Raw genomic sequence first — 12,453 nt, 5'->3', positions numbered from 1 at the left:
CTCCCCCTTCGAGGACCGCAAAACTGTTTTTACCTACCCCAGAGCCTGAGCAACCTTGGCCGATGCCCTGTGGAGATGTCCTATACAGCTATACAGGAGTTCTGGCCCCTTGGCCGTCACCTACCCAGCCGGTCATCTGACATTGTTTTTCCTCGTCTCGCCGTTTGTGTCTCCTTCCCTCCCCCTCCTCCCCCCGTGATTTTTTTATTCAAATTGATGTAACTATGTAACCTGTAACTCGCTGATTGAACTGATATAACTGTATCCTTTAACTCGCTGATCCTCATGTAAAGTACTCTGATACCTCCAGGTCTAGCCAGCGTTATATAAAACTTTGCAAATAAAAATAAATAAAATTTAAAAAAATTGATATAATTCTGCGTTCTACAAAGTACTGTGCTGTTGGCTGGGTTGACTGCCCCTGCAATGTCAATATATTTAATAGGAGTAGGTTAATGACCCCCCAACTGTGTTACGGTATGTGAGGGATTCTGAGTGAGAGTGCAGCATTCTGGGCACAGTCTAGCAAAACTCAATTTCACACTCCCACCATTGAGAGACAACACATAAACTCCAACAATGATCCATTAAATTAAATATGTGGGTTAAATCAATCACTGCAAAAATAGAGCAACACGTGTTGAAAACACTAGAAAAACACTTTGTTTCAGTTTTTGGATTATGCTGATCAATAAATAGTGATAAACACTGCTTCTAAAAAGTTTGCAAAACACTAAGCAAGCACCTATGAAATTCACAAAAATAAACACTGAAAACAGGAAAGTATATATGTAAAATACAGAAAAACATAGATGTAAAATAGCCCCTTATGCACTCCACCAGAAGCAAATTCTGGAAGGTGGAATAATACAGCAAACAGCCAGCTGCATGTAGGGAAAGAGTAAAAGCCTTCTGGGTAGAACCAATGGCCATTGTCTTGTAGACAGGTGAATTCTCAATTATCAAGCGAGGCCTACAGAGGCTTTGATGATCTGCTCTGACATTAGAAGTCATGAGTTGGCTGCTACTGTCAAACATTTTCAGTCCATATTGACGCTACCATTGTGGATAACAGGAAAACTATCGTCTAGTTTATCAAAACCCTGGCCCATGACGTACAAGTAAAAGATCTGATGAATTTCTCCTGGTTCCTGCTGGGCTTCTTGAACCACAGAGGAGTAAATTCCAGTCAAGTCTTTGGGAGATCCATAATGAAATGCAAGAGTATGGTTTAAACCTGACACATTTTACTATGGATTATTTCAATTTTTTGGGGATAACTTTGAAAACTCAGTTGTATTTTGTGTCTTGACAATCCGAGGTAAAGGTAAAAAAAAAAATGCATGCTTTAGTAAGAACTCTAGAAACAAGCCTTTGCAATGCAATCGGTCTCGCCTTTGGGACGTTATATGTATTTAGCTCTGCAGCACATTGACCTGGGTGCTGAAACATATACTGTTCTTTAACATGGAGGGAAAGTAAGCACCAAACCAGTGACACGCCAGGTATGGGAACACATGGAGAGAAATATTGCCTTTCAGCGGGAAATGGTATAGTCCACAGCTTTGTTTTTCATATAAAATCACGGCCTTCGGTGGTCATATCACTGAAAATACTAGATTTAAAAAAAAAAAAAAGAATATTGTCTACTGGGTCTACTGGTGTTCGTGGAAGATTGATTTCTGTGGACTGGAATCTAGAGAATTCTAAAGTGATTCTGGTATTTTACTAGCCTCTGCTGGTCGTTTTCTATCAAGAAAGTTAAATAGAGGCAGTTGCCAGAAAAATAAATATAAAGTCCCTCAGCAGAAAGCAATACTGGTATTTTACTGACATCTACTGGTCTTTTTCTATCAAGGCAGTTAAATAGAGGCAGTTGAACAAGCAGAAAGCAATTCTGGTATTTTACTGACCTCTACTGTTCGTTTTCTATCAAGAAATTTAAATAGAGGCAGTTGCCAGAAAAATAAATATAAAGTCCCTCAGCAGAAAGCAATACTGGTATTTACTGACATCTACTGGTCGTTTTCTTTCAAGACAGTTAAATAGAGGCAGTTGAACAAGCAGAAAGCAATTCTGGTATTTTACTGACCTCTACTGCTCGTTTTCTATCAAGATAGTTAAATAGAGGCAATTCAACAGAAAAAAGTCCCTAGGCGGAAGCAGACCAGTCCTAGGGCTGATGCTCAGAGCCTACAAAGTACATACACATATAAGTATATACTTAGGTATATACAAGAGGTCTTGAATGCTCGACCTAAAAAAAATACATAAATAAGTACACATTTTTTTGTAAATTATTTTAGTCACACAACTATTTACAATTAGTGATTTCTATTTGTTTCAGGCCATCCATCATTGAGTATGCTTTCTGTGAATTTCAGAATAGTGTATGAAAGTATTACACCATGCAAAAACACATCACATGCATTTACTTTGACATTATATGGTGTTTTTGTTAACACAAAATGATGATTAACAGAATGCTGAACATTGTGAAACACTCACCCCCAGGCACAGATCTGGGCCTAAATTTGTTGTGTTCTTTTGCTATTCACGTCAGTCTAGTGTGGACCCACCCATATCCAAATCAGTCTTGACCCTGTGTTACCCCTCATCAGCCATTTGGGTGGCATGGTGAGCAGAAAAACTATTGATTTAACCTAGATCTGTAACTGGGGGTGACAATGTTCAGGATTCCGTCCATCATCTTTTTGTGTTATACTCGCCCTAAGTGGGAAGGGTATGCCCAGACGTGGGTCCTGTTCTCACTATGCCACTAGATTCAAGTTAGCCTGGCTGATGAGGGATAAAACCCCGAAATTGGTCATTTGCATATCACTGGGTCCAAACTGGGGTGGCATGGTGAGCAAATAAACAATAGATTTAACCCAGATCTGTGACTGGGTGTGACAATGTTTAGCATTCCATCCATTATCTTTTTGTATTGTTATAGTCACTCTGGGAAGGGTATGCCCAGACATGGGTCCCATGCTCACTATACCACTAGATTCAAGCTAACCTGGCTGATAAGGGGTAATACCCCGAAACTGGTTCTGGATGCTTGTTTTCTAGTCTAGGGAAGGCCTGGCCTGGCAGTTCGGGCTGGACTGTTCCATTGGGGAGCAAGATCAAGACTCATATGTATATGGCTGGGTCCAAACTGGGGTGGCATGGTGAGCAAAACAACATGGATTTAACCCAGAACTGTGACTGGAGATGAATGTTTGACAATGTTCAGCATTCTGTCCATCATCTTTTTGTGTTATATTTGCTAACACCTACTGCAGTGTTTGTCGCCTAAAGATATCTCGGACAGGTCCATGCTGCATACAATTTAAACATTATAGAAAAAATTACCAGCTACTTTTTGTGGAATTTCTGCTACTCGTCTTCTAGACAGTGGAACAAGGATATTCCATAAAGATGTTTTGCAGTAAGGAAAAAAGTGGAGCCACTCGGAGGTGCTCTGTTTATATATTTGCATAGTAAGAAATGGTGCAATTGCATTTTCCTTTACTATTAAACTATGAAAGACTAAACAAATTTCTAGGTAAAATCAGTTTGCTCCGTTTCTCATTTAAAATTAGCACAAAGCAAACATTTTTTCAACTTTTTTTAATAATTCGTTCTTTTTAGGTCTCGCCTGTCGATGCGCATGCGCATCGAGCAAGCGAGACTATAGGGGCTCATCCACTCTTTATCCACACTGCAAGGAATCGTGGCGATTCCTTGCAGTGCCCGTGACTTTTAAGGTCAATGCGCATGCGCATTAAGCTTATGCGCATGCGCATTGACCTTAAAAGTCACGGGCGCGTGCATGTCCGTCTTTGTTTACCCGCTCCGCCCCCTCCCGCCGTGTCGCCTTGCCTACTCTCTTCCACAGCCTCCCCCAGCTCCGCCCCCTCACTACTTGATTGCACGGCCGCTAGGCCGTGCCTCCCCTACTCTCCTCCCCCCTCCTCCTCTCCTCCCCTGCCTGCCTGCCGCTAGCCTTGCCTACTCTCTCTCGCACCCTCCCCCAGCTCCGCCCCCTCACTACTTGATTGCACGGCCGCTAGGCCGTGCCTCCCCTACTCTCCTCCCCCCTCCTCCTCTCCTCCCCTGCCTGCCTGCCGCTAGAAAGCATGGGATACTGTGCTGCCTTAACTATTTGCTATGGCCATGTTAAAATCAGAGCCAAGTCGTAAATATACATTTTTCCACACCACTGTTTTTTCGATAAAAACGTGATTATTCACAGTTTACGCTGCTAATCCGTGACCAAACAGACAATATGAAGCTCTGAGTCTATTCTCTTCCTAGCGTGCTGTGACTGCCTCCCCCGCTGTATCCCCTCACCCCCCCCCCCCCTGCTGTATCCCCTCACCCCTGGTCTCTCCCCACGTCTCTCCGTTGCTCTCCCCTCTGCTGTCGCTCTCTCTCTCGCTCACTCCCCGGCTCTCTTCTTGCCTTGCTGCTGCTCTGCCTCTTTGTGTCTGATCCCAGGCTCACATGTCGGAGCTGGCAGCCCCCGCGGCTAGTTCCTATCTGTGCGACAGCATTTTTAATTTAACACAACCGCCTTTGATGTTTTCAAATATTTATAGCCAGCTTCAGAGCACTGCAGAAGTGTTTCCATTCAGATGGAACGGCTCGGCTCGCTCTCCTCGTGCAGGCCCTCTTAAACTCGGATCCCGCGGGATTTAGTTCACGCGAAATTCTCTCCGTGTCTCGTGCTTTTCTGTCTCTTTAACTTTTACTTTCCTTTCACAGCCTGTCATATGTTGTTGGACTCTCCCAGAAATAGCTAATGGATCGAAATATCAGAATATACAGAAAATCGAAAACTGCGACCAAGAAAAGCTCGTGCTGAGAAGTAAATCTTTAAATCTAAGAAGGACTTTGCGTGCTTTACAAGTGTTTACAGGGGAACAGCGTAGAACTGCACAGTTAATTTGATAGTACAAGCACATGCAATGGATGCACTTATTTCATATCTGTTTAATCCGTTCATTTTAATTCCTTTGGTCGCTTTAGTTCTAGTCATTATTTCTTTGCCTCTCCGATTGCGCTCTTCAATTACCCTCCACGCCCACAATTTATTTTTCTCATTCTCTGTAGTACTCTGCCAATTCTCACAATGTCTACCATTTTTCGAACCCCGCCTCCCCCCTCCCTCCCAGCCTCCACAGTTTCCGCTCTTCCAATATTCTGAATATTTCTGAATTGTTTCGTTTCTCTCCCTGTATGGAAGTGTGAAGTTTAGAAACTACCTGAAAACGTGGTTATTGAAGCAGGCTGTACACTCACCCTCAACCCCTCACTCACCCTCACTCTCACTCATCCTCACTCACCCTCAACCCCTCACCCTCACTCACCCTCAACCCCTCACCCTAACTCACCCTCACCCTCACTCACCCTCAACCCCTCACTCACCCTCTCACCCTCAACCCCTCAACATCAACCCCTCACCCTCACTCACCCTCACCCTCACTCACCCTCACTCACCCTCACCCACCCTCACCCACCCTCACCCACCCTCACCCTCACTCACCCTCACTCACCCTCACTCACCCTCACCCTCACTCACTCTCACCCTCACTCACCCTCACTCTCACTCACCCTCACTCACCCTCACTCACCCTCGCTCTCACTCACCCTCAACCCCTCACCCTCACTCACCCTCAACCCCTCACTCACCCTCACTCACCCTCACCCACCCTCACCCTCACTCACCCTCACTCACCCTCAACCCCTCACCCTCACACAGTGCAATAGGTCTCGGAGCATTTGAGTTAGAGCTTTTAGAAATGTTTATGGCTTTTTTTTTTAATTCTTTAGCATTGGCTACAGGAAACAAAAATGCTAAAGATTTACACAAAAACCCATAAACAATTCTAAAAGCACTAACTCTAATGCTGCGAGACCTATTGCATTTCCAATGCTTGTATAGTTCATGCATGGTTTCGAGCTTCTAAACTGTAAGAGTGCAATTAAGTACAGCCAGTGGCGTAGCAAGGTCAGGTGGTACCCTGTGCGGAAAATTTCTTGTCACTCCTGGCTTGACAAAATGGTGTGTTTAAAACACATATTTTTGCCATTTTGTCACACCCCTCAGTGATGACACCTGGGGCTGCCTGCACCCAACGCACCCCCCTTCCTACGCCACTGAGTACGCTTATCTCATAAAATCACATAGTCCTACATAACTTGAAAAATGTTAAGACAGATACCATAATTTTGTTTTCATTACAATCCATGAAGACTTCGAATATGTAGAATTATAGATGTTTTTCACCCTGTGATTGACAGTGATATCAAATAGACAAAAAGAGTGAAGCTGGAGTTCTCTATGACGTCACTCAGAAGCCCTTGGTGAAAATAATCCCTTTAATCACAGTTACTCATGTAAAATATGATGTTATGTATGTTCCCTTCCAATTCATCTCAGCCTGTTTACACAAGGATTTAGAGGATTCATGTATCAACCATATACATCATAGCGTCAACTGCTGCAGCATCTTACACCTTGTATCTTGCCACCCCAACCACACCCAGTAGCGACCGGCATGGCTCGCGGGAAGGGGAGGGGGTGGGATTTGCGAGGGATATCGCAGTAAAAGAAAAAAAGACAAAAAAAAGTTAACTTACCTTTCCGCTGGGTCCCGCGTCTTCTCTATGCTCCTGCTCTCCTGCCTCTGACAGGAAGCAGGCAGCCAGGCTCCCTCCCCTAAGCCAATCACAGCCCTGCAATGCAGCATTGTGATTGGTCGGGACGGCGCCCAGCCTGGGACTAGTCGGGTGGGCATGTTCTCCATGAAGTCTGCAATACAGCCTGCATGGATAAGGGCAGAGTGCGCATGACAGGTTTCGGAGGCTCGAGAGGGCCGGCCAAATAATCTTTGTTCACTCAGGAGTGGGCAAACCACTCCTCCTCTGCCCTCCTCAAAGAGCAGAACAGCTCCGCCCACCCGTCAGCCCCGCAATGCTCAAAGCAAACATAAGATGGTAATAAGTAAAAGTTATTACCATTTTAGGTTTGGATTTCTCGCACTGTGAGAAAGCAGTGCGCGATGCTCCTCCACGCTATTGGAGGAGCCGCCCCTGACCACACCACCCTCTGTTTAACTTCCTTGGCCGCGGCCCTAATTCCGCTGTGGTGCTGGGGGAGTGAGGGGTGAGCGTGGCACCGCCATGCTCATGACGGAACCATGCCGTCATGCGTCACGGGCAAGCTGTGCTCATGACGGCGTGGTTCCATCAGGACCCCGCCCACTCACTAATGCCCCGCACAGGCCGCGTGGGCGGAGCGGCCGCAGCATGACGGAATTACGCCGCCATGAGCACACGCCGGCCGTGGTTCATGACGGCGTGTTTCCGTCATGCGCAGGAAAAGGGTTAAAGAATAACTCTCTCCTCCCTTGTCTAAATACAAACGATAATGCCGGTCTTCCCCTTTGCGTAAGCCAAGCTGCCCTTTCTCCACGGAGCAGAGAGGTGGTATGGTGAAGAAAGACTGTTGCGGCTTGTAAATTCTCTGTAAACGACGGTTTGCAGAGACCTGCTGCTGTGAGAGCTTGTGTCTTAGAATATTTAGCTATTAAGTATGGAATCATTTAGCTGCGTTTGAGAAACTCTAAGCATACACAAAAACGCTAAATTATAGTAGTAATCAGAAAATACAGAAAGTTTTGTACAACTTTCTAAATTGTGCCAAGAGTACCTATGCACACCCTCAGCCCGCTAGGCACGGCGGTGTAACTGAGAGCATGTACGTAGTGATGCATCCCCGAAGGATCATGAAACGTTACCAATTCTCAGTCTACTGCATCATCAAGAGATTCAACTGAGTGTTTATCTTTGCCTTTCCAAGCTCCTTGAGCCGGGCTCTTTGTTCAGCTTGCTCAACTTCTCTACTCACCATTTTCTCTTCCTTGGCTGGAGGACTCCGCAGGAAGTAGCACAGAGGGGCGAATATAATGTCCACTATTCCAATGATGGTCATAAGCCAGGGAAATCCAATAGACTTTGCGATGGCTCCCCCAGCCGACGGTCCTGTTGAAAAAAGAGAGTTCAAGCCATATAGTTGGAAGTTGTGCCTGTCGCATCTGAATATAAAATCATATCCACTCACCACAACCTACTCAAGATACACCTGTCATAGTGTTCTATAAGACTCCTTTTACCTTCCGGTGGATAATTCCAGTGGAGTTTGTAATGCTTAATCATGTGTTGCTGCTTGCAGTCTCTTGGGACTGTTGTGTAACCCTGTTGATTAACCAATCTGATTGCATTTTTAATTTAAAACTGCATTTAGCTTTTGCTACTTTTACTTTTGCTACTTTTACTTTTGCATGTTTTCTTACCTACTATTAATCTTTCCTAACATGCTGCATCTGGAACTTTAAAAGAATCCCTAAGAAAGCCATGAAGAGTAACAGTTCATCTAAGTCAAGGGTTAACATGATGTCAACAGTGATCTTCAGAGATTTAAATGATGGTTCTCATTACCACCATCCCTATGATTTTGGTGAAATGACGCCATTAAATGTGTACTGTAACCAGTCCTCTAACCAGCAACGCATATTACATGGACAGAAACTTTTTATCATATCTGTGAATTTGGAAATTCTGACAGGCAACGTATTCACCAATCCGTGGTTGTGCAAAGCCACCATTTTAATATATTTCGGAATGTATAAAGCCTACTAGACTAACATAAATCTATCAGAGAATTTAGAAATCCCTCTTAGGATTTGTTTAAATGTGCAACGCCTGACAAGCAGAATGACATTATTTTTGTGAAAGGGTAAGGCCCTACAGACCAAACAGCACAAAAGTTAGTGGTAAAAGAGGGGACGGGTTTGGGAGAAACTTAAAAAGTGGCTCACGTGCTCTCAGCTTAGGCTCAATGTCACCAAGTGCAAAAAGCCACTTACACATGACTGGGCCATCAATAGGTGCAGTGCAAGGTAAAAGCTGAGGTACTGAGTTCCACTGAACAGAAAAGGAATCTTGTGCGCCTCATGTTGCATTACTTCAAAATGACCACTTGTTGGGACAAAAGAAGTATTGAGAACAAGAATTAATTATATGCATGTTGCCATATAATTGGCAGGGGACTGTACGGTAGTGCTGATGTTCCTTATGTGTTGAGGTTCCTTATGCGCTTCTACTTTCACTCTTCAGTCACTGTAACCATTTGTGAGAAGGTGCTTCGCCTTACAAGTTCTGAGGCCATTGTGCAATCCTCGCTAGTTAGATCACTATTAGGTTGACCATGACACCTAAGTTTATTATAGGCTCTGCCTCCAGGCTTGAAGTTTTCATATGCAAATCATTGCAATCTGCTAGAGACTTCAAGCTGCAGATTCCTTACCTTTGAATTTCCCAGGCATCAGGCTGCATCCAGAAACTTTTAATGAATTATACCCCTTGCGCATGCCTTCAGGTGGCTCCATTTGGCTCTGCGTGATTTCGTCGGTAGCATTGGTTATGACGCCGTGGTGCCGATATAGGCACCACCCAGGTGCGTGGACGTCAGTTCTTTTCTTTCCGCACCAGTTAAGGCTCCAATCTGGGAATATCTACCCCTCGACTTTTGAATTCGAAATATTTTTCCACTTTCTGTGCGAGGGAGGAAGACAGGTTTCAAGTCGTGCGGTGCCTGCCACCTCATGTCTGTCCCCGATCCCCACCTCCTCTGTCTCTGTTGTCTGGAGCGCAACTATGATTTGAAGTTGTGCTCGGACTGCCAGACCATGGTTCCAAAGGCTTTGAGGGAGCGAGCAATGAGGCTCCTCGCGGCCTGGCAGTTGACACCGTCCAGCGAGACTCCGCGAAGGTTCCTGTCCCAATCAAAAACGAGGAGGTCATGGTACTGCTCCTGGAGCCCTAAGTCCTCTTCTTCCCACTCAAGGTCCTCGGGACACTCTTGGAAGTGGCATAAGAAGAAGAAGCGGACTTCATCTTCACCTTGGCTGACGTCCGTCGTCGAGAGAGGTAAGGAGCACCAAAACTCTGGGCACGGTTCTGCAGAGTCGAAGCCAAAGTTGACTGCGCGCCACCCTCCCTTTCCGGGAGCAGGAATGACTCCCGCACAAATAAAAGAATTTTACGAGGCAATGCGCCTTGTATTTGAGTGGAACGACCCTGGTGAGCCCTCTGGCCCTGCGGAGTCGGAAAGGGGTTTTTCGGGTTCGATGCTGTCAGCTCTGGCCACGGCGCCGGAGGGCCTCAACGAGCCGATCCCGGATCTGGGTCAACACCGGTAGTGCCATCATGACCTCCCTTGGTGGCGGACCCGAAGTCGGTGCCTGTGGCACTGCCGGTGCCCATCAGCAGTGCCAGCCCTTTCCTCACCCCGAGGAAACCGAGCCGGAACGTCGTCACTCAATGCCGTTTCTGACGTCAGTTGAACCCAGGGATTCTAAGTTGTCGCCTGAGAACTTTGAAGGTGTGCTAGGTTCAGGAGAGAAATGGGAGGGGTCTATGGACGCTCAGAAAAACCAGGATGTCTCTGCGGAGAACATGGACTGGTATGAGGAACTTGGGGAGGCCAGTGGACTGGACACTTCCCCAGATACTGGCATGCTTTCCCCGCCAACAATGACTACTACGGAGGAGGGGGCATCCTATGCCACGGTGGTAAAGAGGGCAGCTGAGGTCCTTGGACTAAATGCCCTCAGTGCAGGTCAGGACTAATCTCCTGACCGAGATGCTTCAACCAGGGGCTTCCCCTTCAGAACCCCTTTTGCCCTTTAATGAGGCACTTACGGACGTTCTTCCAAGCATGTGGTCCAAGCTTAGCACAGGGTCACCTGTGAATAGGACGATTGCACACCACCATCTCCCAGCTCAGGGGGACCCGAAGTTCCTCAGCCAACACCCCACCCCAGAAAGTTGGTGGTGCAGGCCTCTATGTCCCAGGGCGCGTTCCGTTTCGCCCCTCCAGATAGATAATCCAAGAAGCTGGACTCATTTGGAAAGTAGTTGTTTTCTTCCTCCAGCCTGGCATAGCAGTTGGTGAATACTGCATGCTTATTGTGCTGTTACTCCCATTACCTTTGAGAAATGATTGTGCAAGTGCTGCCACAGGTCCCAGAGGAGGCCCCGGCCGTGCTCTTCCAGGCAGTCAAGGATGGGAGAGATGCAGCAAAATTCCCCATACGGTGTAGCCTAGATACGACGAATTCGCTAGGCAGATTAATTTAAACAATGGTGGCCTTGAGGCGCCGCGCCTGGCTTAGAACAACTGGTTTCTTGAGCGATGTCCAAGCTAATCTGATGGACATGCCCTTTGATGGAACCTGTCATTTTTGGGGAAAAGGCAGACTCGGATCTTGTCAGGTTCAAGGACTCTCGAACTAGGGGCAGATCCTTGGACCTCTCCTCCACTCCTCTTCCTTTCACCCCTTTTGTGGCAACAGAAGGGGTTTCCCGCCATGTCAGCCCTATCCCAGCCACCGTCCTCCGCAGACTGCCCAAGCCATGCGAGGATGTGGACATGGTGCATTCCGATCCGGGAATGGAGGCCAGAAGTCGTTGGTCACATTGCCCCCAGCAGCCACAGCCTTCAGGCACTCCTAGGCTGGCTCTGCAGGACCACACTACTCCAGTTGGCAGGAGAATTCATCATCATCATCTCCCCCAGTGGAGATCCATAACTTCAGACAAGTGGTTCTTGGAGATCATCCAGGAGGGCTATTCTCTTCCTTTCCTTTCTTTTTCTCCTCTCATTCCTCCAAATCAGGAAAAGCTGACGAAAGATCATTCTCAGTTGCTCGAAGAGTAAGTTACAGCTCTCTTGGCCAAGGGAGCTATTAAAAGGGTCCCAGTTTCAGAAGTAGACAATGACTGTTATTCCCTCTACTTTCATAGCAGACCATTTTGGATCTACGAACCATCAATCTCTTCCTCAAGAAGAAGTTCAAGATGCTCACTTTGGCTCAGGTCTTGTCATCCCTCGACCAAGAAGACTGGATGGTAGCTTTGAACCTGCAGGACACGTATTTTCACATCCCCATCCTGCCGGACCACAGTTGTTACCTGCGGTTCAAGGTAGGTCGCGAGCCCTTTCAGTTTACCATGCTCTCCTTCAGCCTTTCCAGTGGCCCTTGGGTGTTCACCAAGGTGATGACAGTAGTCGCAACTCATCTGCCCAGGTTAGGGGTGTCAGTCTTCCCCTACCTCGACGACTGGCTGTTGAAGGCGTCCTCACCCCAGGCAGTCGTCTCCCACCTTCAGACTATGGCAGACCTCCTACATTCGCTGGGGTTCTCTATAAACGTCTCAAAGTCACACCTGACTCCTTCTCAGATGCTCTCTTCCTTCTGAGCTGTTCTGGACACAGTGCAGTTTCAGGTCTATCCCCCCGAGCAGGGAGTCCAGGATATTCAGGCTATGATTCTGAATTTTCAGCCTCTATCCTGGATTTTGGTGAGACTGACTCTGAGGGTGTTGGGCCTCATG

General features: G+C 46.7%; 1 protein-coding gene across 1 annotated transcript in view; it reads right to left on the bottom strand.

Moving 5' to 3' along the window:
- The window catches only part of SLC18A2 (solute carrier family 18 member A2), a 416,215-nt gene that overhangs the window by 43,505 nt on the left and 360,257 nt on the right, over positions 1 to 12,453 (bottom strand). Inside the window, exon 14 of the mRNA XM_078641192.1 lies at positions 7,904 to 8,037. Coding sequence (XP_078497318.1) covers positions 7,904 to 8,037 — 134 coding nt within the window. The remainder of the gene's footprint in view (positions 1 to 7,903; positions 8,038 to 12,453) is intronic.

Source organism: Lissotriton helveticus, chromosome 5_1 (genome assembly GCF_964261635.1).
Source record: "Lissotriton helveticus chromosome 5_1, aLisHel1.1, whole genome shotgun sequence".
Taxonomy (NCBI): domain Eukaryota; kingdom Metazoa; phylum Chordata; class Amphibia; order Caudata; family Salamandridae; genus Lissotriton; species Lissotriton helveticus.
Note: the sequence above shows the minus strand (reverse complement) of the source record. Positions and strands in the feature narration are given on the sequence as shown.